At 38.3% G+C, this 25,010-nt stretch overlaps 2 protein-coding genes across 5 annotated transcripts; one reads left to right on the top strand and one right to left on the bottom strand.

Moving 5' to 3' along the window:
* The first annotated feature begins 608 nt into the window (after positions 1 to 608).
* LOC143877239 (AT-hook motif nuclear-localized protein 1-like) lies at positions 609 to 14,140 on the top strand. Of its 2 annotated transcripts, XR_013250581.1 has the most exons (6): positions 609 to 1,572; positions 4,204 to 4,271; positions 5,589 to 5,720; positions 12,259 to 12,420; positions 13,309 to 13,772; positions 13,910 to 14,140. XR_013250581.1 is itself a non-coding variant. In XM_077379178.1 (5 exons), the coding sequence occupies exons 1-5, from the start codon at positions 1,278 to 1,280 to the stop codon at positions 13,570 to 13,572; spliced, it is 921 nt and encodes a 306-aa protein (XP_077235293.1). In that variant the 5' UTR covers positions 609 to 1,277; the 3' UTR covers positions 13,573 to 14,140. The 2 variants fall into 2 exon arrangements, 1 of the variants encoding a protein (XP_077235293.1); XM_077379178.1 differs by having other exon boundaries at positions 13,309 to 14,140.
* LOC143877223 (pentatricopeptide repeat-containing protein At1g59720, chloroplastic/mitochondrial-like) lies at positions 6,035 to 16,343 on the bottom strand. 3 transcript variants are annotated; one of them, XM_077379157.1, is made up of 3 exons: positions 14,581 to 16,343; positions 6,385 to 6,449; positions 6,037 to 6,280 (listed from the first exon to the last, which is right to left on the bottom strand). In XM_077379157.1, exons 1-3 carry the CDS (start codon positions 16,097 to 16,099, stop codon positions 6,272 to 6,274), a joined length of 1,593 nt encoding a protein of 530 aa, XP_077235272.1. In that variant the 5' UTR covers positions 16,100 to 16,343; the 3' UTR covers positions 6,037 to 6,271. The 3 variants fall into 3 exon arrangements, with proteins under 3 accessions (XP_077235263.1, XP_077235272.1, XP_077235281.1); XM_077379148.1 differs by having other exon boundaries at positions 6,035 to 6,449; XM_077379166.1 differs by lacking the exon at positions 6,385 to 6,449 and having other exon boundaries at positions 6,039 to 6,280.
* Between the last annotated feature and the right edge of the window lie 8,667 nt (positions 16,344 to 25,010).

Raw genomic sequence — 25,010 nt, 5'->3', positions numbered from 1 at the left:
CAAGACGGGAAGAGCTGATGAACAAAGTGCGAGAGTGGTCATTGAGTTGTGTACCTTAGAGTTTGGTCCACTTTTATAAACTTAGCCTTGATAGTTTAGGAAACTTGCCATTTTAGAACGCAATGTGATTGGCCAAACTTTTCAAACAAGTTGGTTTCTAAAATTATCCCGCCGCTAAAGAGATTGCTTTCAAGACCTATTCTTTAGGGCTTCTAGAAGATGTGTGAAATGGCCTCTTTGTCCTATAACCTCGTCGCCACATGTCCAGTCTCAATTGGATGCCGATTTTCAAAGCTTAGGCGGAGATAATAAAAAATCTAGGGGTATTTTAGTCCAATAAGTTTTCCATCTTTTAATTACGGAAGACGACAAAGAGCACGTCAGCAGTAGGAAAAAGGCGGGGATCCAACGTTCGCTTGGCAGCTTTAAACTTTAAAAAAAAAAAAAAAAATAGAAAAAAAAAAGTCATTTACTTTTTAAAATTTCTTCATTTATTTATTCAATTTCCGAGACGGACGTGAAATTTTTCCAAGCCAAAACTTATATTTCGGGTTTTGTGGCCCGTCCGATTAAAATATTCCTTAATTTATCAATTCATTTTTTTAACTTCTTTCCCTTCGTTTTTTTCCTTCGCAGGAGTGTTCGAAAGAGTTCTGAAAATCAGATTCCAACGGATTCGGAAGCGTTTTTTTTTTTTTTTTTTGTTTCTCGAAAGCTCAATTTAACAGAGCAAAATGGAGGAGAAAGAGATGAGATGAGATGAGAAAGGAAAGAACAAGAGAGAAAATCAGATTTTCGGAATGAGATGGAGAAGCGCGAAAAAAGAGCAAAGTCGAAGCGTTTTCTGCTCGGTTAAAAAACTATCACTCGACTGAGAAATAAAAATTCCGATTTTTGAATCGGAAGCTTCGATCTTTGAACTTTTTGAAGAAGAATCTGAAGTTTTGGAGTTCGAAGAATCTCTGATTTTCGAATTTTGAAGTTTTGTTGAGAAGGAGTTTAGGATTCTGAGGCTTGAAAACATATCACAAGTTTAAAGAAGTTCGGATTTCTTGTTCTGGTTTTTGCATTTGAGCCGGTTTTAGGTTTTTTTTTTTCAGAGGAATCTATGTAAAGAAGCTCTGATTTTTCGAATTTTCAAGTTTCTTTTTTCGATCCAGTTGCGGAGTAGTTGCGGATTTTGAGGCTTGAGAATTTATCACGAGTTTAAAGAAGTTCGGATTTTTTAGGTTTTGCATTTGAGCAGGATTTAGGGTTTTTTTTAGAGGAATCTATGTATGGAAGGAAGGGAAGGGAAGAGTTCTGGAGTGGCAGAAGCTTCTGGAAGCTATCATTCGGGCGTGGTGAGGAGTGAAAACCCTAACCCTAACCAGGGCGGCGTTGTGGCCCTGGCGGTTTTGCCGGTGAGTGTTGGGAAGAAGAAGAGAGGGAGGCCGAGAAAGTACGGTCCGGACGGGAGCATATTGCCGGCGATGCCGGCTCCGGCAGGGGGATTTCCGGCGGCGAAACGGGGTAGAGGGCGGCCAGCTGGTTCTGTGAATAGGCAGCAGCTAGTGGATTTGGATTCTCCAGGTAATGAATTTAGTACTTTCTCTTTTCTTCTAATTTTTGACATATGGGTTTTACTTCTATTATGCTCTGTTTGGGCAAGTGAATTGAAGATTAGGCATTTTATGCGAGTGTTGTTTTTTATTTTTCTGGGTTTGGTTCTCTCGATCTCTCTGAACTGAATTTGCTGTAGTGACTTGATGGAGTGGTGTGGGTGTGGGACCTTTATATATGAGTTACTAGTCTTCAGAAAAGGTTGGGTTTCTTGTGGGGTTGGTTTTGGAATGAGGGTATCTGTTTCACTCCTGTTTCGTCTAAGATTTTGTAATTCTTGTTTGTTTGTGATTTGGGTTATAAAGAAAGTGGGGAATTAGTAGGAGCTTATGGTCTCTAAGTGCTTTTTATCCGAACAGGGCAGAAGTGAAGATTCCAGCTTCTCTACGTGTTAGGGTGTTAGGTTTTTGACTTCTTTTTTTTTTTGGGGGGGGGGGGGGGGGAGGGTCTTGATTCGGTTGTGTAAATTGCCTGGTGTAAGGTTTCTGGGTCTCTTTCAATGCTGTTCCATCCGTAATTGGGCCCGGGAGCGATGGAGAGGTTATATGTTAGGTTTATTCCTTCATTCATTTCACAATGCACACTACTTTTAGTAAACTTTGCATGGGACCCCATAATTGTTGGGATGCCTGTTCCTGCCAAACTGATGTAGGACAGTTTCCTTGTTTTGGGTCCCACTAGAATTTGAAGATATTTTAGGTCATAGACTCATAGTTGTTTGATATCATAGGAGTTATGGGTAAGTTAGGAGATATTGTTTATCCTAATACTAGTTGGATTAGAAACAGAGTTTGATTAGATATAGATTTAATCTTAATTCTAGTTGGATTAGAGGTAAGGTTTGAGTACGAGAAGTATTTGATTTCTATAAATATGGACTTGTGTGTGTAAAAATCAATCTTTTCATTGAATAATAATACAGTTTCAATCTTGTGTGTGTAAAAATCAATCTTTTCATTGAATAATAATACAGTTTCAATCATGAGAAATATTTGATTTCTATAAATATGGACCTGTGTATGTAAAAATCAATTTTTGAATATCCTGGAAGCATGAATACCTGGGTTGGGTACCTGCAAAACCTCGGGGTTGCCAAGATCGATGCGGATGAATGTGTAGAAGGGAAGAATGGAAGAGAGCTAGGGTTTTCCTCTGTTAAGAATATTATTTCTCACAAGAGGATGCGGGTTAGCTTATCTCATTCTCAAGGTATTTATACCCTCGTGGTGACAGTTGCTTTTCTATCAATTTTCCTAGAAAGGCTTTTCCATTTCCTCAACGGGGAGAGACTATTCCATTTCCAATAACTTCCCTGGAAGGACTTCTCCATCTCCATAACCAGAGAGGCTTTTTCGCCATGGCCTATCATATTAGGTCCTTCACGATCAATCAATCAAGGGACGGAATCAACATCCTGGAAGGACTTCTCTATCTCCCTAATCGAGAGAGGCTACCCACCTCTAGCTATGGCCCACCATCACCAATCATACATACCCACCTAAGACAACTGCCCTCTCGTTAGATGGAATACTGTCAACCACCTGATGAGCCACCCACACCAAGCTGTTTCACCAACTGATGTGGCAGGCACATCCTCTCCCAATGTCCCCAATGCGCATGCCATGAGATTGATAAAGACACCCAACTCAAAATCAGTTTTCAATACAAAATAATAAAAATAGTATAATTTCAAAAACAATGCATGTGTCTGGGAATTGTCATGTGATGATCGTCACCATCACAGATCTCCGATTGAGGGCTGATGGCCACACGATCCAACAAATTTTTATTGAATATTAATACAATTTCAGTTTTTTTTAATCTTATTTCCTTGTTGATTCAAGGGTTTTCTTCGAGGGAGAGATAGTGATCTCTTTTCTTCTTCCTAGGTGAGATGGTGATCTGCTTTTCGCAAGCTTCCGCCGCATCACAAACCTTCTTCACTACGTGTGTTTTTACCTTCTCATATCTGCCATTTCTCTTCTTCAATTAGTTCCATCAATCATTGTTTTGTTTGTTTGTTTTTTCTAACTGTGGCAGTTAAGATCAAAGTAGGCTTTTACTCGTTGGACTCATTTTTCTGAAGGAAGTCTAGCTTCCCTCATCTTTTATTATTAAAATCCATGTGTAATAAGTAATCTCATAGCAAATAGAAAAATGAGCAGTTTCAATTATTGAAGACGGCTTATGTTTCCAACATATATTTTTTAAAACTTCTCATTGCCATTATTGACTTTCATGTAAGAACTAGTGATAAAGAAATATAAGGGAGATTTTAACATTAATCTGTCAATCCGAGATATTTATGCTACACCCCTAGGAGTTTTTTTGTTTCCTTCGTGTTTAGTGTTATGGAACATATGCGGAAAAAAACTCCCTTTTGAGCAAAGCATATCCTAACTTCTACAAACCACTAATTTAGGACATTTTCTTGTTTTGTTAAATATTTTTGCATTTTTTTGTTTTGTTCCTAAATCATGGAAGTTAAGAGAACTTGTTGGAGTTAATTACAGTAGGGAAGGTTTCATACTAGATATTGCCTTAAAAGAATAATTAGAAGAAGATAAAGTTTCATAATTTTCTTGAAAATGTTCTCTGCAGGTGAATGGATTGGAGGCTCTGTTGGTGTCGATTTCATGCCCCATGTCATCACAGTTGCTGCTGGCGAGGTACATGTTGAATAAAGAATAGAATCACCTCATTTTCTAAAAGCTTGTATTTTGATACAACACATAGTTTTAAAATCAACTGTAATATTATTCATTTCTATATCCAGATCTTCTATGTGAATTATGACATGTGGAGTCCTTTCTCTTTTTCTTCTTCCTTTCCATAAATATGGGGGGATGCAACCCAAAGGGACGGATACTGAGTTTTATGATACATTATGGGTAGATGATGTCTTGTGCCTTATCCCATGGCATGGGGTACTCATATCCGTACCTGAGTCCTACGTTTTGGAAAATGCTAAGTCATATCTTCATTTTCGTGTCCGTGTCCGTATCCGTATCTGGGTATCATAGGATCGCATCATATATTTTGTAAATTTTGTACGCATGTCAGCTTTTGTGTGATTAATATATTTCTCGTATTAGGTAGATTTTATGTGAACCACCAATGCTAAACGGCATGCATTTAAGCTATCGATGCAAGTCATTGATGGGCTGCACATATCTGACAGAGACATATGAAACAGCCATTGACACAAAGAATAAAAGCAAATCCTTTGGTAATAATAGGAATAACAAATGAAAAGGTTTAGTAAAATAGTGTGGCAAAAATAATTTTAGTGCACAGGAAAATTGTTTGTAACTAGTTGATTATGCTATTAATTTCTCTATTTATATACTTCTAAAATGTGATCACCCTTAGATTGCCTTATATTTTTCAAGTGCAATAGGTACTAGTATATTTGTTGTATTGTATAATGAGGGGACTATGTTAACAATTCATGGTTATAGATATGAGGGACCCGGCCAAGCTCTTTTATGATAAAAAGAATACTGCGGTGGTCTAGATAGCCAATGTCAATCATTTTTGAGTTGACGAAGGATATTGAGGTGAAACCATCGGTTTTGTTCGGCATAGATTTCTTGATGGTACTGTTTCCTTGTCATATTTATACTCATCATTGCATGTAGACTCTGCTTGTTTGCATTTGATTGATCCAAAATGAAACACGATTTGATTGAAGATGAAGGCCCCCGATCAGACCTTTTAACATACGATAACAATGCGAACTATTTCTAAATGAACTCTTAACTCCCCAAAGATATAGCTTTTATAGAGTTGGGGTAGGCTAAATGAATCCTTTAGAAAAACCTCATGGGATTGTAAAAATTAAAAACAGTAAATGAGAATTTGATTGGGAGCACAACTTGACTAAAAATATCTTGAGGTTGATCCTTGTTTCTTTTTCATCTATTTTTTTTGGCTGTCATGTTGAGTTGTTACTGTTAGTGATTTTGCTTTTGATTAATTTGTAGGATGTTACTACGAAGATTATATCATTTTCTCAACAAGCGCCTCGAGCGATTTGCATTCTTTCTGCAAATGGTGCCATCTCAAATGTTACACTTCGTCAGCCCGATTCTTCTGGGGGCACTTTAACTTATGAGGTTTGAAAAGGCATACTTATTTCCTTGAAATGATTCTATTAACTTTCGAGTCTGGTGCAATTTTTGAATGACGGGTATGCTTTTGGTCATAACTTATTTTTATTCGATGCTTATATGTGTTGGAGAACACCATTATTTTTTGTTTGAACTTTTTTTTGAATGATTATTTTGGTTTGAACTTGTCTTTCCTTACGTATAAATTTGTTTATTTGATCTTCCTATCTTGACATACCAACTGGAAGCGGAGCACTTCAAATTAATGATGGTCAAATTTCTCTTGGGTTGCAATGTCGTATTAATTCATTTAAAAAAAAATGCCTTATTAATTCATGAAGCCTTGAAAATTCAGAACATACTTCAGGATAAATTCATAAATTGCTGTCTTTGTTACATCCATAAATGTTTCCGACTGCACAGAATCCAAATGTCAATGTTAGACAGAAACTGCTGCCTGAAATGACTTCTCTTTACAAATTTGACATGCAACAATGCTACCTTAATACTCGAAAAATGGGCTTGTCTTCTGTGGGGCACCTACAATGGGTACACATCTATCTTTCCTGAAAAAAAAGAAAGAAAGTGCTAGTTGTCATCCAAAACCCTGAAGAAGTTTGAGAAATAATTCTATGTATATCATAAATATATCAAGGCATCTTACTGTTACCATGTGAAGTTTGAGAATTATTCGATTGTGACATACTATCCACATTGGAACGATTTTACCAGTTCCTGAAACATAAGCAACCTTGCTTCATTACAAATATGCTGTCATACACCAAATACCATTATATGCAATATCTTACTCAAGCATACGTCAATCCTTGATCTGTTTTGACGCAAATCAGAAAATGCTCTTTTGTTAATTGTTTCACACAAAAATCATTATAGAAAAGCTCCAAACAAGCAGCATCTCTTGCAATCTTCTTCAGAAAAACCCTAACCAGTATGCGTCCTGGCAAAGAAAACTACTTAAGCTTTCATTTTTTTTTAAAAGTTACAGGGATAGTTTTGTTACTTCATACTTCATCCGGCTATTTGCATTAGTTACCTTTGTTATTTCCATTAATTAACGGGTATTGCTATAAACTTGTTACTTTTAACCTCTTCTTTGGATGCAGTCATCTCCTTATAAGTATTTCCATTATGTTAAGTTTTAAATATAAGTATATTATGAGTATATCAATATTAAATATGAGTACCACCCTTCCTTTTCCACGTTAGCATCAGCCGTTGCTGCTCCTATTGTTGCCACGCGCCTTGCTTCCAAGTTCATAACAAATTGAAAATATGAAGTATGTCTAATTGTAGAAAGCCCTGTATAAAGTTGGTACGTATTAAGAATCATATTCTGGAATCAACCTGACCTATATTCTGTATTTGGTCAATCTTACCCTTCGACGCGATATTAACTCTTTTCTTTGTATGCTTTCAAAGTTGTTTCCACCACTGAAGCTGTATTTGTTAAACTCCATTTTATTTATTATTGTTTTGTTGGGTATTTCTAAACTTTCTAGTATAGTGTCCTTCAGCTCTTTTTTGCATTCGCGAATCTGAGGGTCGACGAGGATACAAAGTGTCTGACATGACAACCCTAAAAATCTAAAAATGGGGACATGCTTGTATGCATACTTACACATAAAATTACTGATTTCTAATCCTAATTTGCAACAAAATAAATATGGTATTCATTTAATAAACCAATAAATCTTGGGATTAAGCAACTATAAGTCTCAAAGGAACATGAGATAATCAATTAAATAGTACATTCATCCCTCTAATCTGGTGTCTTTAGTCTTTAATATGCATCTTGAAAGAGAGACTAATGGGATACAATTATTATAATATTGCAAGTGTTTGTTTAGTGTTTTAGGTTTAGGACAGAGGGGATAACAACAAATATTAGTTCAAGAAGTAAAAGAGGAGGTAAACACAATATTCGATAATAAATAGTATTTCGTTTGATATGGTAAAATGTCTCGATGCCCCCAATTTTTTTTTTGAATGATGAGAAATTATATGAGAGAGAGAGAGAGAGAGAGAGAGAGAGAGAGAGAGAGAGAGAGAGAGAGAGAGAGAGAGAGAGAGAGCAGAACTAGGGATATACAAGAGGGAACAGAAAGAAAACCACTCCTCAAGGAGGCTCGAAATCAACGAATTCGAGGCCATCCTTGGCCACTCCTTCTCTTGATAGCCTGTCCGCCTAACCGTTGGTTTGCTGACCGCTTTACGTGGTGGAAAGATATAAGCGTTCCTTCCACTCTCTCCTGGATTTTGTCAAACCAATGCATAAACCTCCAAGGGATGGGATGGCTACCCTATAACCATCTTATAACATTGAGGGAATCCCCTCCAACAATTAACCTATCAAAGAAGACACTCTCCGTTGAAGTGAGGCCTTGGTAGACCGCTCGAATCTCTGCCTTGTTGTAATCCGATCTCCCAATTGGCCCTGAAAAGGTCCATGATGTAGCTCCTGCCTCATCCCAAAGTAGTCCTCCTATCTCATCCGGCCCTGGATTATCCCAACTGGCGGCATCGAAGTTAAACTTCACCTTCCTGCTCCTGGCGGTTCTCATGCTGGTGATGGACTAGCTACCTGCTCTCTCCTATTGCATATCTCGCTCCAATGGTGCCAAAGGGCATAGGCGGAAACAAATCTAAAGGAAGGGAGAAGCTTAACCCATGCAATGGTCAAGGCAACTACCTTTGAATACACAAATTGTACGCTCTTAACACGCCCATTAAAGGCCCTAGCATTCCTCTCCTTCCAAACACGGTTTTAAATTTCGACCGAAATTTCGGATTTCGGTGGAGGCCTAAATCGAAATTTCCCGAAATTCCATTTTTCGCCATTTATGGATTTTGGTAATTTCGATTAAATGCCATTATTTATTAAAAAAAAAAAGTGTTACAAAATTTCGGCCGATTCGGTCCGGAATTTCGAACCAAATTACAACATTTCGGACAGAAATTTCGGTTTTCGGTGGGGTCCGAAACGGTTACCGAAACCGAAATTTTAAACCATGCTTCCAAAAGGCCCATAAAGTGGCTAAGAGTACCACTCTCCATAGGATCTTACCTCCCCTTCTCCATGGAGCATAAAACCAGAATGCTTGAAGGTCGGATAGCTTAGATGGGAATACCCATACTAAACCAAACTTGCACAATAGTCTGCTCCATATCTCTCTGGCCATTTTGCAGTGGATGAACAAGTGGTCTACCGTCTCCCTTGACTCCACACATAGGGCGCAATGATCAACAATCAACATACTACGGCTACAGAGATGGTTAACTGTGAGGATTCGATCGAGGAAGGCCGTCCAACCGAAAGCGCAAACTCTAGGCAGAGCTGGAATTTCCCACATTTTGGCAATGGGCGAAGGTCCAGGGCTAGGGACAAGTTGCTGATAGAATGATTTGACGTTGAATACATGGAAGAGCCCAAGTCCAAACACTTTTCTACACTCCAGATCTTTTGATGAAATAGTTGTCTAATATCTCCAGCAGGCTCGCCATCTGATTCAGCTCTCTCTCAAAAAAGTTCCTTCTCAAACTCAACTTCCACTATACCTTTTCCTCCACCCACTCAAACTTATCTCAATGCGCCCTAAGCAATTCTAACAGTATGTTTACAAGTGTCAAAAGGAGTGTTGATACTTGTCAGCATGTGTCTGCTGAAAATTCAATGTGTCGGCTAAAGGTGTTTATCACCATTAAAAAAGTATAAAGCTGCTTATTGTCCATATAATCAATACGTAAATGGAATATGAGCATTTTGTCAGCTTCTTGAGGGATGCCCTTGCAAGACATGTGATCTTGACGGATCATGAGGCTCAAACTGAGGCCTTTGAGCTTGGCAGATTATGGGATTCTTGTGAATAATCACTTGAATTCTTCAAGACCTAGTCCTTAGGGTCTCCTTCTCGAGCTGATGATTCAAACCTGAACTTCAACAGCTCAAATATATGTTAGGTAACCCTGGTCCAACCAGCATCAGAGGCATTGTTAGAGATCATGAGGTTTCGGTCAGATAGGTTCCTTCTGGACTGGTGAGAGAGAAAGACTAACTAGATGGAGTTGTTAGCTCTTAGAGGAGTGAACTTGTGAGAGACTTGGCAAATGCTATCAGTTGGATGTGCTGCTTGTCATGAGTTTCCCTGGAGACTTAATGGTCTGATTTGAGAGATCATTGATATGATCTCTGATGCGCAGGTCTCTTTTTCCCATATTGGCTGAGAGGCTAACTTTCAAGCCACTTCTTTGGCTAAGTTGCTGTGGGTAGACGTTGTTTGGTCACAAGGCTGATTTGTTTTATTACCGTTTCCTTTTGGTTTTTTTGAAGTTTTCTGTTTCCCCTTTGGTAACCAACACGACCATCCTTCTGTATTGTGTTTTTCCTTTACTGTAATTTGTCCATTGTGTGTCCAAGTAACTCAATTTCATGGAACACGGACTCCATTGTTGAAAAATGTGCTTTCAGCTTAACTTCAATATCTCAACTTCCATGCCATATTTTCCGGAGACTCCCTTCTGTTATTGTCAGAGTCCTTGTGAACTGATTTATGTCCCTATGATTTCGGTTTTTTAAATTTAGAATTTGTTGCATCTTACTTTTTCCAGTTCTGTTTCTCACATGTTTTCCTTTGTCACTTCAGTGCTTATGTCTTGCATGGAACCTAGGCACCATGTTTGAAAACATACCTTCAGATTATCTTCAATAGCTATGTCACAAATATCTCCAATATTTTCAAAATATAGCGTTTTTATCGCAATATTTTGATCAAACGATAAAATCCCGAAATAATCCCAAGATTTTAAAAATATAGCGATATTTTCATTTTTATCATAAAATATCACGATATTATCCCGTTATTTTTACGATATTTTTATTTTATATTTTTCCTTAAATTTTATGTATTTATATATTTTTTAAATACTTTTATTTTTATCCTTTTTTCCCGATATAAACTCGAAAAAAATAAATTTTTTTAATATATCCTGAGATTTTCCCTTGCCGAGAAATTCCCGAGAAGGATATTTGTGACATAGTACAATAGCTCAACCATAGGCCCTGTTTGTTTAAGATTATGACAACTGATTGTGAGTCCAAAACCAATTATAGGACTCAAAATTTCATTTAAATTTGAGTCCAGTAATAGGTTTAGCACTCACAATCGATTGTCATAATCTTAAACAAACAGGGCCAGAAGGATGTAACCATAATCTCTTGGTTTACTTGTAGATGATGTTGGTTCAATTATATTATCTCACATTAGGGCCCCGTTCGTTTGAGATTATGCCAATCGATTACGAGTCCAAAACCAATTATTGGACTCAAAATGAAACGTAAATTTGATTCCAATAATTGGTTTTGGGCTCACAATAGGTAGGTTGAAACAGATTGTGTATACTAGCCTCCAGCTCAAGAAAAGTTTTGTCGTACAAAGAGGAGTAAAACACAGCTAGCAGTTGTAGTTCAGCTGCATATGATGGTGCTAATGTCCTTAATTTCCTTTTCCATGAAGATGTAATAGTAACTTCAGTAAAAAAAAGAAATAGAAAAGTTGTGACAACAGCAGTGATCACCCCTCCAGCACAGCACCACTGCTTGGGCCTTCATAGCCGAACTTTTAAATTTTGGTTTCGTTTCGCTTTTGGTCACATGGAAATGGAAATGTTTTGGGTTCGATTGGAAATTTCGATGAAAATCTTACAAAATCATGGAAACATATGGAAACATATGCAAATGATAGAATTTTAAGATAAAACTTTAGGAAATGAGAGGATAAGCACAATACACACTTAGAAACCATCACATAAGCAAGACAGTCATCTATAATGATTTAACAACATCGAACACCTAGTAACATGAACTGTGGTGCATATCTGATAATTCAGTACACACCACATTTTATATGTAACTCATATAAATATAAATACAAATATATAACAATACTGATATAGTATACCACTAATTGACTAATGATTTTGATTTCAGTATGAGTTCCAATTTTAGTATCGGTTTCAGTGGGGAGGGAAACAGAAACATTTTGATTGTTTCGTGTCTGTTTCGCTGGAAATTTAGAACCATGTTCATAGCTAGAGAATCCGTAGAATCACCGGCTTCCCTCAGATATGATCAAGGGAAACCTCTTTTCCCTTGCATAAAATCCACAATATGATTAACACTAGGCCCCACACCACACTTTCATTAGTAAATCTACTCCATCATTTCGTCCTTTACATTAGTGAAGCAATTAAGCTATCGGCCTTATGGCCATATTCAATATTCAAGGCTACTTCATTTTGGTTTCGAGTTTGATATTCCAATAAGGAATCATGAGCGTCATGAAATTTCTTGTCTTGTAAAGCATGAATCTTCAGATTTGACTCATCATGATAATTTGTTGTGAAGGTTCTAAGAATCTCAGTATAAAATTTTCCTTGACTTTATTATGTTGCGTTGCTTTGTTCTGCTCCATCTGATGTTGCTTTTGCTTAGAGATATCCAATCCATTTCATGTAATTGCTATTGTAGGGTCGTTTTGAGTTACTTTCCTTGTCTGGATCCTTCATGCCAACAGAGAGTGGAGGAACTAGGAGCCGAGCTGGTGGGTTGAGTGTATCTTTGGCAAGTCCTGATGGTCGTGTTGTAGGTGGTGGAGTTGCTGGTCAATTAGTAGCTGCGACACCAGTGCAGGTAAAAATTGTTTATGCCAAATTTAATGCTCTTACACCGACTCTGTTCTTACATCGAGTAAAACGTGGTTTGATTTATTACTAATGGTTCATCTGCTGTTCATTGAAATTACGAAAATCCTCCTGGACCATACTATTTATCAAACATGTAACAATATATGGAACCATATTTGATATTTCTCTTTGGCTAGTAGTCAAGGAACTGACTTCTAGAGAAACTTTGTGATTCTTCAGCTAATTAGATTCCAGCTACTGTAATTAGCTAAAAGCGGCTAGTCTTTGAACATTTTATGGTTTTCAAAGTTACAAAAAATATCAGTATTAATCACTGAGAAAACTATATATTTTTGCCCTCATTATTGACATTTATACCTGATAAATGAAGAAACTCAAGATCTCCAATAACGAGATAACTCTATTTCTGGGTCCCTTCACTGATTGTTTCACTATATTTTGCAGATTGCTGATTAGTTTCTTGTATATCTTTTCCTCCACATTGTGCATGCTTGCAATGCATGTTTTATACCCGTGCATGGTAAAATCCTTTGAGTAATCTTTATTAATTTTTAAGTGTCAAAAACAAAGTCAGCTGCCAATTGGTCCTCAGCAAGGTGGGAAAAAGTATTGCTTGTCCATTTTTTTTGTTTTCTTTTGTTTTTGAGACAATCAATAAATGTTACAGCAGTTTTTGGAGCAATGAATTTGTGGCATAATGATATATAGATACAACTACCAAACTTTTCTCGATGCTCTCCCTACCAAAGTAGTTTACGAGTTTACGGAACATTGATACTAATCTTGATCGTAGAAAGATTTGGATCATTTGGAAGAAGGAAATCAAATAATCCAATAACTTTTCTTGTCCCTAATATTCTTGTGGACATTTCAGGTCGTGGTCGGCAGTTTTATTCCAAATATTCCGCAGGAGCAGAAGCCCAGGAAGCCACAAACTGATTCTGCCACAACTGCGTTGGTAACTGCTGCCATTCCCATTTCACGGGCTGAAATGGAAGAGGCGGCATATGGTGGGACCCAAAAGCCGAGCCTTGCACCTTCATCTTCCTTTCGAGGAGATAACTGGGCATCTTTACACAGCCTACCAGACTCAAGGAATTTGAAGACTGATATTAACATATCTTTGCCAGGAGAGTAGTCTAAAGAGCACAAGTTTCTCACTTGGAGGTTTTCTTACTAACCAGATTGACAGTTGATAGTGGTTGCCTCAAGCGAACTACAAGAAGTGCTCAATTCTCACGCACTTGTCTCTGGTTTATCTGTAAACTCAATTGAACTTGGATTTGGTACTAAACGATGAACGAAAGCTTTCACATTGGTGTCAACTTTCCAACCCAGGTTTGGTATCTTTAACTTTGAGCTAGTACTCTGATCAGTAGATTGATTAGTTAGGTCTTGGTATGCTACTGTTGTCAAACTCCATGATTTTTAGATATGTAACACTGGTCTTACATTTGTGTTTGTTTTTTATACAGGGTTTTAGATCAATCATTCCAATCATTCCATGTTTCACCAGTCTTTAAAACTCTCATCTGTATGAAATTTTATGGCATGGCATATGACGAGTGGGGATTGATTGGCATAATATTGTTTGTCATGGGGAATCTTATTACTTGTCTGCATATAATTGGCCTGCTGATATGCTATGTATGAGACAGAATTGTGCCAGTAGTAGCGAATATCCATGTTATACGGTTTTTTCTGAATGGGCAAAGTACCCGTGTCGGACAAGAGTTAGATTCCAATACTTTGGGATTCTATGCAACACTTCTAGATCACTTATATCTTTTTTCTTTTTTCTTTTTAAATATGACGGCTACAACTTTCTAATTACCGCATGTTTTGAGCTATATCCATCTTAATAGTAAGTTTTTGTATAAAAATAAAACATTATATTTATTTAAACTATTTAAATTTTCAATTTATTATTTATTATCACCATATTATTATTATTATTATTAAAAATTAAAATTTAATAATTGCTTAAAACATTTTGTCAAACCTACAAATATTTCTTTTTGAGGTTTGTCGAATTTAACACGCGATATCAGGATCGGATTCATACACTCATACCTATACTGATGCAACATAGTCTAATATTTAGGCCATTGTGGCTACCAATAGTCATTGCAAGTACAACGCCCACCTCTAAATCGATGAAAACGAGTGCAATCTCTCACGATAATCTCCCTCACATAAACCTCAGAAATCCGCTTCATCGTACCGTGGCAGTCTCTACAAATGCGAAGATTCTTAGCAATCCTAATAGGTGCAGGTGCACTTGTGTTCAGTAGCCCAAATGCAACAGCCACCTTCTCACTGTGAGGATTTTGTATCTCTTCCTCCCTCCCATCATCCTTCCCCACCTTCCTCATCATCTCAACCAACACTTCCCTTATCTTTCCCTCTGAAACATCCCCCGCCGCAAACTCATGCACATCGCATCCAATCTCAATCCAACTCCGACCTGTTGGTTTCTTCCCAATCTTCAACCTTTCCTTTGCCATCTTCTCTCTAAATCCTGCCTCTGCATAAATATTTGACAGAATCACATGGTGGCTAGTGTCTTGGGAATCTCCTTGAATTCCAATCATCCTCTTGCTCACTCTTTCCGCCATATCCACATTATTTTGAACTCTACAAGCACTGAGCAATGCTCCCCATACAACAATGTTGGGTGAAATTGGCATCTCTGTAATCATCTCAAACGCTTCGTCTAGTAACCCCGCACGTCCAAGCAAGTCCACCATACACCCATAATGCTTGATCGTCGGCTCAATCCCGTACTTCTTCTGCATCATTTCGAAATAAAATCGCCCTTTTTCCACCAATCCACAATGGCTACAACCACATAGAACTCCCAAGAATGTCAACCCGTTGGGACGCACTTCTCCTTCCCTCTCCATCTCTTTAAAAAGCTCTATAGCTTCTTCTCCTCGCCCGTGTACCGAAAGCCCATACAAGATTGCGTTCCAAGTTCGAATGCTCTTTATCACCATGGAATTAAAAACATTAAGCCCATCATCCACATTCCCACACTTGCAATACATATCAACCAGCGCCGTTCCAACAAAAACAGTCAATTCTAAGCCCGCCCGATCAATAAGAACATGTACCCATCTCCCCAAATTCAATGCACCAAGGTGGGCACAGGCCGAAAGAACACTAACTAAAGTGAAGCAATCCGGCTTAACCCCAGCTCTCTGCATTTCCCGGAAGAGGATAAGTGCATTAGCTGATTGTTCTGAGCGTATACATGCATTGATCATCGTGGTCCAAGAGACTACATTTCTTTCAGGCATTTCATCAAACAGTTGGAAAGCTAGCGTTACTTGCCCACAGGAAGAATACATGGACAGGAGAGATGTCTGGATAAAGACATCTGAAGAGAGGCTACGCTTTATAGATTGAGCATGGATCTGCATTCCGGGCCTGAGAGCGAAGGCCTTGGAGCAGGCTTTAATGGCGGGAGCGAAATCTCGGTCGGAGAATTCTCGACCATTAATTAACAATTCTCTCAATCTGTGTATGGCTTGACGTGGGTTTTCGCCATCGGAGCGATTGCGGGTGGATAGAGAGCTCCGTCGGGGGTTTTGAAGGATTTCAGGCGAAGTAAGGGAAGAAGGTGAGGGTGGTTGCTGCAAAGAGAAGGTTGCAGATATCATGAATTTTTGCAAAAAAAAGTCTTCTACTTAATTTGCTTTATTTGCAAATAAGAGTCTTCTAGTTTGAAAATTTGCAACAATTTTGAAATAGCCATGAATTCTGCAAATAAGGTCATGCCATCAATTTGTGACCAAAATAGCCTGGGTAGATTTATTTATTTTTGACTCATGAAAAGAACAAAATACTCAGTAATATATTTTGATAGGGTGGGTCCCACCAAATCGACTCAGACCGGGATTTTGCCTCATGTATTGATGGGATAAGCCCAGCAATCTCCACCCGAGCTTATTTATATACGGAGTGGGGACAACCATTTTACACCTCATGTTTTGATGGGGTGGGGCCTTTTTTTAACACCCTTGAATCGAAGGGGCCAAGAATGCTAGTACATTTACAAATGATATTACGACAGCCTCTGGTTCAAAACATATCATTGGCCATCATGGGTATTTTGTTCTTTTCACAAGGCAATTTTCGCCTTTTCACTTGTAATGATATGTTTGGTTAAAAAGTAGGGAAAAATACCCTTAGACCCTGTGGTTTCTGACACATTCAACTTAACCCCTAGTGTTTAAAAAGTTACAAGTAGACTTCAATTTGTGTAAGGTAGACCCCCCTCAGTTGACACACCCTATCTATGTCAGGGCTCATCAGATGAACGATTTGGATCATCCAAACAAAGGATGATCCAAAGCGTTCATATGAGAGGCCCTGACATAGATAAGGTGTGCCCAAAAAATCAGCTCCATAGGATCATTCTAACCCTTCAATCTGTGTACGAACGAACCGTCAACTGGGGGGTCTACCTTACACAAATTGAAACCACAGGGGGTCTACTTGTAACTTTTTAAACATTAGGGGTTAAGTTGAATGTGTCAGAAACCATAGGCCTCTAAGTGTATTTTTCCCTAAAAAGTAAAAACAATCTACCGTGACCTGATTTGCAAAATTCAATCAAATGTGATTAGTCTATTTGCAGCAAATGGTCAAACTAGAAGACTCTTTTTTCAAATGATCCAAAGTAGAAGACTTCCTTTTTTTATTTTGCAATCGGCATCACATACCTACTGTGGCCAATCACTGCTTATATGTGAATGGACCCAGACATAGGACACGTGGCACACTTATGGGTAATTAGGGCCATTGATAATGTGGGCCACCATCAGATAAAAGGTTTTTTTTTTTTTTTTTAGGGTTAAAAAAAGACTTTTTCATTTGTAGGTCATGATCAAGGGTCAGGATAATCCGCTTGCCGTGATATCGGAGAGTCCTATGGAAAACTAAACTGGAATTTGATCGGACATGATCAATGGTCAGGAGCATCTGCTTGCCGTGAGATCGATCGTATGGAACACACTAGTAGCTAGGCAGTCCTAGCCATCCGATCAAAAAGTTGGAAATGGACGGTTGAAATGAAAATAGTCAATATTTCACTCCATCAATCCAAGAAGAGCATGACAAGGGGGATATCTCCATTGGGATCAATCCCTACCTATCACTTGTTCCGATCAATTCTGTAAGCACGTATGTTCAATCTAGATTGTTGATAATGTAGAACATCAGTCTTGAGATGCAAGTAAATTTTTTGGTGTAATTATCAATTCCCATTAGAATTTCTTTTTGAATGGTTCCCATTAGAAAATACTGAACAAACTAAACATCTAGCATCATCTTATAATCAATGTAATGTTTGTATATCCTGACCCATCCAAGGTATTACATCCTATTGCACCAATCTCATGTATCATGTTGATCAAAGATCCATATAAAAAATATGAAAGAAATATTCACAAGCTATCTTTAGCTTGAGCAATCAATATCTTGATAAACTTTGACATTCAAATAAATAAAAAACTGTATCGTTGTCTCTCTTATCTTGGTTAACAAAACTTATGTAAGATTTTGGTCGGAACGAACCCATGGTTTTAGATTTTAAGAATCGAAAACAAACCGGGACTAAAGTAGTCTCGAGTAGTGGTAAGTAGTTTTTGGTTGTCAACTAAAGTAGTTTTCTGATGCGGAGTGTCATTACTAAAATAAGGGGGCAATAGGGGTGTCATTACCAATATAGAGAGAGGAGAAGATGGGGAAAGAGAGAAGAGTGTTAAATCCCAATACTCTACTAGTAAAAAACATTATTTTTTCAAGTTATTCGGCAGGGGACAAAGCAAGCAATCTCCAAGTAGTTTGAATCAAAACATACAACCAAACACAACTAGTGGCACCCCAAAACACTTAGTTTAAACCATAGATATTGTGCAACCAAATAGACCCAAACAGAAAGAACCCATGGTTTTAGAACTCACCATCTTTCCTAATCCTATTAGGAAGTTACAAGAGAGTCCACTTGCGTAGAAACAAGACGTATATCCCAACACTATGGCATCTCTATAGAGCCACATACTCCAAATTGAAATGTAAGCCCAATCACAATGTCTCAGAAGTGTGTCGTATGTGTTAAGGTGAAAGCAAATCCCAAGTCTTGCATAAAAGATCAATGGTCTTGATTAGTGTGAACATAAACCTTTGACACAATGTGCCACTTGATCATTTTAGTGTTTAGCCTCCTTCAGTTCGAGCATATGAAATAATGAGATTTTCACTCATCTCGGTTGATCTTCATTAACAATAATCAGTCCTTATATAAAGTATTTCGAGATAAACATGGTAACATATAAGGACAGGCATACGAATGCGTAATCCCAATCACATGAGACTAGCATGATTCCAAACTAATTACCTGTCTTAACCTCAGAGTGGTCGGTTGTTTAGCGCTTAAATTAATCCCAGAATTTGATTAATTAACTACAGATGAAGCTTTCGGTTAGTCTTCTCTGTTGATAAAACTATGGGGAGCGACAATTGAACCTTCCCGGAAAGTAGACTTCTGAGAGAGTAGAAATTCAACATTATGAATCTTCCAGGCAATTGGTGCCGTTCACATGGATTCAGAATATATTTTTATAACTAGTCCACGGATTACTCGATGCACGCAATTGTTTATTAGGAGATGGTAATGTGTTATCTTCTTTAATAAATTAAGAGAGAAATGTTTAAGATAACCTTAGAATACGATAGTTTTACTTGTTTAAGAGTTACAACTGTTCTAATATTCCCTCTCTCCCTCTCTCTCTCTCTCTCAACATGCATCACAGCAGCCAACAAACTAGGAAGGGTAAAATCCATAATAACTGCATCATGGAGCCTAATTGAACAAATGTGATCGATTTTATGCAACATTTCTAGAAGAAAAACTTCCAAATCAAAATATTTATGTAATTAATTTTGTAATTGCACTTAATCAGTTAATCTTTACGTTTAATTTCGAGAAAACAGGGGCTAAAACTCCTCCATTGTGTTATGGTGACATTTTCTTGGGACCTTGCGTGGAAGTCACCCTTAAAAGCTAGCCTTTAAGGGGAGGGTGCCCAAGTTCTTATAAGCCCATCCACATCCATTCACTTTTCCGATGTGGGATCTTTGCTTTCATCGTATAATGCCCAACAAAATCAACAGCCAAATAAAGGGCAAATCGAAAATCTATCATTTCCATTTCCTGCAGGTAAAGTTGCCCATAAAAAAATTGTTATTGTTAAGAAAAGACAAACAAAAAAAGGGTGGAAATATCATTTCTATTCTTATTTTCATTTCCTTTTTCTTTGGATCTTTCACTTGTTTTGTATATCCTTTCATTAGTTGTTCTTATGTCCTATGTCGATCCCAAACACGATTAACACTTGTAATTTGGCAAATATATGTTAAAAATGAGCTCTGATGAAACTCAGTTTGAGTTTGGTGATACTAGAACACATCGCCACCGTACATGTGCCCATTATATGTCAATCGAGGTCATTCAAATTGTGTGTGTTTCAACATAGAAAATAGGTCAGAAAATTCTACTCATAGATGATCTAAGCTTTGATTCAGAAAATAGGATCATCCGGCTTTAGTCTAGAATTTTCCACAATTAGATGATCTTAATTGCCAAAGTAAAGAACATTTTGGCCATTGAATGTAGATCATTGACCAATTATATATATATATATATATATAATTTTTTTCTGAATTAATGTCTGATTGGATAACTTGGCATTTTTTATTTTCTGACCGTCACCATTCAAGAAGACCACCTCGAAGGAGAATGTCAAACGACTAATCACTTCAAAAGCTTAAGCTATTGGAGAAGGCATTATTTAATCATTTATACTTTTAACACTCTCCCTCATGTGTGGCCCCTCTTATTTTAGGGTTGGCCTACACGTGGAACACGTGGCCCCTCTTTTTGGGTTCGCCATTGCATATGGATTTTTATTATCAAGGAGTTTTGAACTGAGGACCTATGCTCTCATACCATGTCAAACGACCAATCACTCTAAAAGCTTAAGCTACTAGAGATGGCGTTATTTAATCTTTTATACTTTAACAAAGAACATTACATTGATGATAAATGAGACGATCAAATCAAGAGAAAATAAAATAGAGTAACCGAGAACAAATTTAATTGGTTTGGCAGCATGCGTGCGCATGCCTAGTTTTGCTTGGTTGTACAAAAACTAGGGAGGCATTTGGATGCCACAACAGCAAAATTCCCCGTTTGGTTCCCAATATAGCATTGAACTCCATGGAGATTCCCTGTGATATCTCCTTGGTAATTATTGCATCTTTGCTTATGTAGCATTCTTGTTCCCTCCTTATAACATCCAAGTCAAAAATCCACAAAGTAGATGAAATTTTGCTAGAAATTTCTTGGGAATGATGCTTTTTTCTCTCTCCTCTTTATATTGGTAATGACAACCCATACTTATTCCCCTAATCTTGGAGTCTATATATGCTGCGCAATCAAACACTACTTACCTCTGTTGTCCGAGGTAATTCCAGGGAGATCCAATGCTTGCTTCCTTCTTGTTGACTCCTTATTACAATACTCTAGTCATGAGATTTTATATGATGTGAGAGCACAAAGTCCAATACTTTTCAGAGAGTACAAACTTCACAGGATGGTCCAAACCGTTCATTTGTTAGGCCAGAAGGTAAATAGGCTCTACCCAATAAATCAACCCCATAACATGATCCTAACTATAGAGGTTTCTATAATGCGCAGTCCCTCCACAAACCGGAGGGGTACGATCACTTGTACAGCCTATTTATGTTGTGGCCCAACAAATGAACGGTTCGGACCATCCTATGAACCAAGTCACATTTTACTTTTCTAAACATAATATACTTCTTACCACTCACCCAAATGACTTTTTGAAACATAATTTCGTAGTTCTTTATATATTCGCATGGATTTCCATTTTCACCAACAGGGTCTCTAATATTGATCCTCACCATTCATTCTCAAACTAGAAACACAGATTGTCTTCTTGGGAGCTAGAAAATTACAGCCAGAAACTCAAAACGGAGATTTTATATGGTGGCCGACGTTTACATGAAAAGGTCGGAGAGAGAAAACCCCCTCTTTTATCCATCAAAAGCCCCTTTTTTAAAAAACTTTTCTATGGATCCAAAATCAAGGGTGGCAGCAGGTTTCTCTTTCTCTCTGCCCTTGTTACTAAACGGTCGGCCACCATATAATTTCTCAAAAAACGAGGAGGTAAAAAGGTTGTTGGAGAGTTAAAAGGTAGGGCCCAGAGTGGGGCGCTTTAAACAAAAAATGTGAGGGGCTGAATGCCCGACAAAGAGCATCTCCTGTCTATCGGTTTCCAGAAAACCTCATTCATATCCGTTTTAAGACTCCCAACCTTCTTCTTCTTCTTCTTTTATCTCCCGTTTGGTCTTCGAACCACCCCGCGCATTATCCGCTCGCTCCTCTGCCCACTGTCTCCCCCCACGCGCGGATAACGAAAGTAGATGAGGTCAAATTACATGAATGCCCACAAAAATGGCAAAAATGACGACGACGTTGTGTGTTCCCCAAGTTTTAACCCATCCACATCTATTCCCTTTTTCCGATGTTTGATTGATATAATAGAGAATTTATATGATGCCCGACCGTCAAACTATCAATGGCTAGATCAAAATCCAAGGGGCAGGTGGTTTGGGTGATCCAAACTATTCATTTGTTGGCCCTGAAGTATATAATACTTTAGGGCCGGATCCCCAGACATTGTGGGTCCCACTGTTTTTTTTTGGGCTGCACACGCATGCATGGTCCACCGTCTAATTTCTTATAGTTAATCATCTCATATAGGAGAGTTTATATGGTTTGTGCACATGAAGTGTAGTATTTTTCGAAAAGAACTGTGGGGCTCATTTCATAAGATGATCCAACCTGTTCATTTGTTGGGTTCAACTTAAATAGGTGTATGCCACAAATCATCTCCATAGGATCATGCTAACTAACCCTCCAAAGGGATGATCATCCTAACCCTATGAAGATGATTTGCCAGGTACAACTAGACCTTGCAAACGGGTGGGCCGGGTTTCACCCAACCCGTACGGGTCCGGGTGGTACGGGCCAAGTCACAAATGACCCGGAATCTTACGGGTCACTATTTTGTGAACCCGGACCCCGCCCGTAGGACTGCAAATGAACCGAGCCGGATCACGAACATGTTTGGGTTCGGCTCATAAAAAGCTCGGCTCGGCTCGGCTCGTTTGCAGCCCTACCCACCCGTACGGACCGGGTGGACCCGCGGGTCACCCGTTTTTATCTTGGACAGCCACTTGTAGTCACACACTTTTGGGAATTGATATATTCGACTCCCATTTTTACTTGGGACAACCCCTTGTAAGTGCCTTGTAGTGTAACAGTAAGGAATTCTAAGCAATTCTCCCCAGATCTAACATTGTGTGATTCACTATGGGGCCAATTATAATCCGTCATCCACTAAAATTCAAAAGAATTCTATGATATTTGAGTTTTTAGGGGCACCTGTGAGTCCACCCGGCCCGGCCTAGTTTTGATGGGTGGGGCCGGGCCGGGTCAAATTCCTTACAAGTCACTAAATAGTGACCCGGACCAGTAAATTATGGCCGAGCCGGGTGGACCCACGGGTCCGGGTCACATTTTGCCAAGTCTAGGTTCAGCGTATTTAAGTTGTGGCCCAACAAATGGACGGGTTGGATCATCCTATTAAGTGGGCGCCAGAATACTTTATGAAAATTATCGCACCCACCATATAAATTTCTGAATTGATGATAGGATCTTTGCACTATTTTTTCAATGCCGCATGTACGGTGGATAAACTGAAGCTCTACGCATCACTGTGATCTTAACCGTTTGATCCATAACCATCTCTGCGATCTGAACTTTAATGTGTGGATCTCTGAAATGACGATAATACCCTTTGAACGCAATTCTAGGGTACCATACGTCATTTGGTAAAGTCAAGGAATGGTACGCGGGAGGGACAGATTTGAAAATGCCTCGCCCAGGTGGTACTTTCCTTAGACAAAGCCTCTCCCAAGTACAACATTCCAATGTGGAAAAAGGCATAAGACCCTCATTTATTCCACAAATGCTGTCTGCTTTATTGACAAAAATACCCTCTTGTGTCATTTGAAAGAGAACCTCTGTCAATTGAGAGAATGAGGAATTAGTCATTTCTAGGGCCCACTGCACACATGAAGGACCTCTTCATTTGAGATTATGACAGCCGGTTTGTGAGCCTCCAATTATTGGACTGAAATTACATTAATGTTAGAGTTCAGTAATCGGTTTGGGGGCTCACCATCAGTTATATGGTGGCAGGCCGTCAAGTACAGTCAAAACGTTACCGCCCTTGATATTTGATCCAACAGCAGCCCACTTTTTAAGATGCTGCTGTTGGATCAAATATCAAGGGTGGTACTTTTGAAGTATCACCTTCACATGACTTGACAAACGGGCATCATATAATTTCTCTGATTGAAGAATAGGATTGTCTATAGGTGTGAGACGAACTCATCTTGTTTTTGCATGTTTAATCTTCTGTCAAAGGCTATAGCAGCATGGACGGATTCAGGGGGCAGTTGCCCCCTTAAAAAATCTCAAAAAAAATTTCATATACATTTAAATTCCAAAAATAGCCTCTTGCCCCCTTTTATTTCTTGGTTTTTACGAATGGTGCAATTGCCCTTTCCAACTTTTTGCATATACCGTATCTTTCTGTTTACTAAAATATCTCCCCTTTTTTTTGCCATGAGGTACTTGCCCACTATAGTGTAAAAGAGTAGTAAAAAATTCACTTGAGGGGCTGTCCTAAGTGAAAAAGGTGGGCAATCCCTTTTTGCGCAAAACTATTACTCTACAAAAGTTAAATCGTATCCTACTTTATTGTAGAAGTGACTTTCTTGTAAGCATTTTTCTCTTTGAAATAATGGTTGTCTCTTAGGGGTTGTTTGGAAGAAGATAAATTTTTTGCCATGGAAAATTTATTTTCAAGTATTTAGTTGACTCATTTTTCTTGGTTTTTTTCCAATATCATGGTGTCTTTGAGGCTTTTATGAAGATTTATTAATTATTGAGAAAAGTGCTCCTGCGCATGTGCATAGGGAGCTCCCTGCTCACAAGTGGCTTAAAAGCCACTGATTGGTCGCTTTTTGTGGACCCCGCAGAGGTGGACCCCTCCATACGGACCAATCAGTGGCTTTTTAAGTCACTTGTGCGCGGAACTCCCTGCGCACGTGAGCAGAAACACTTTCCTCTTAATTATTATATAACAATATGTGTTCGCCCCCCTTTTGCAAATTCCTGGCTCCGTCCTGTATAGCAGCCCATCAAAGAAGTGAAACATAGTAAGTCATCCCATTATTATCAAATATAAATATACGAACAATTAGAGCTCTAATAATCAATGCTCTTTAAACTTATAAACTCTTATATCTCATAATTGGTCAGACCATGAACTACCATTCTTCATTTGCTGATAATTTATACTCTATTAAATCTAATACTAAATACAAAATCCAGTGATATAAGATATA

The sequence above is a fragment of the Tasmannia lanceolata genome, unplaced genomic scaffold (assembly GCF_043159265.1).
Source record: "Tasmannia lanceolata isolate RefF3 unplaced genomic scaffold, GAP_Taslan_0.1 ptg000002l, whole genome shotgun sequence".
NCBI classification, from domain to species: domain Eukaryota; kingdom Viridiplantae; phylum Streptophyta; class Magnoliopsida; order Canellales; family Winteraceae; genus Tasmannia; species Tasmannia lanceolata.
The sequence above is the reverse complement of the archived record's forward strand: the minus strand, read 5'-3'. Positions and strand labels throughout refer to the sequence as shown.

What these genes read in the sequence shown, in the direction of transcription:
- LOC143877239 (XM_077379178.1), top strand. Translation starts at nt 1,278, where the DNA reads ATGGAAGGAAGGGAAGGGAAGAGTTCTGGAGTGGCAGAAGCTTCTGGA. An exon ending in AGTGGATTTGGATTCTCCAG is followed by an intron (nt 1,573 to 4,203) that starts GTAATGAATTTA and finishes TGTTCTCTGCAG; the next exon opens with GTGAATGGATTGGAGGCTCT. An exon ending in TCACAGTTGCTGCTGGCGAG is followed by an intron (nt 4,272 to 5,588) that starts GTACATGTTGAA and finishes ATTAATTTGTAG; the next exon opens with GATGTTACTACGAAGATTAT.
- LOC143877223 (XM_077379148.1), bottom strand. Translation starts at nt 16,099, where the DNA reads ATGATATCTGCAACCTTCTCTTTGCAGCAACCACCCTCACCTTCTTCC. An exon ending in TCGTTTTCATCGATTTAGAG is followed by an intron (nt 6,450 to 14,580) that starts GTGGGCGTTGTA and finishes CTTATGTTTCAG; the next exon opens with GAACTGGTAAAATCGTTCCA.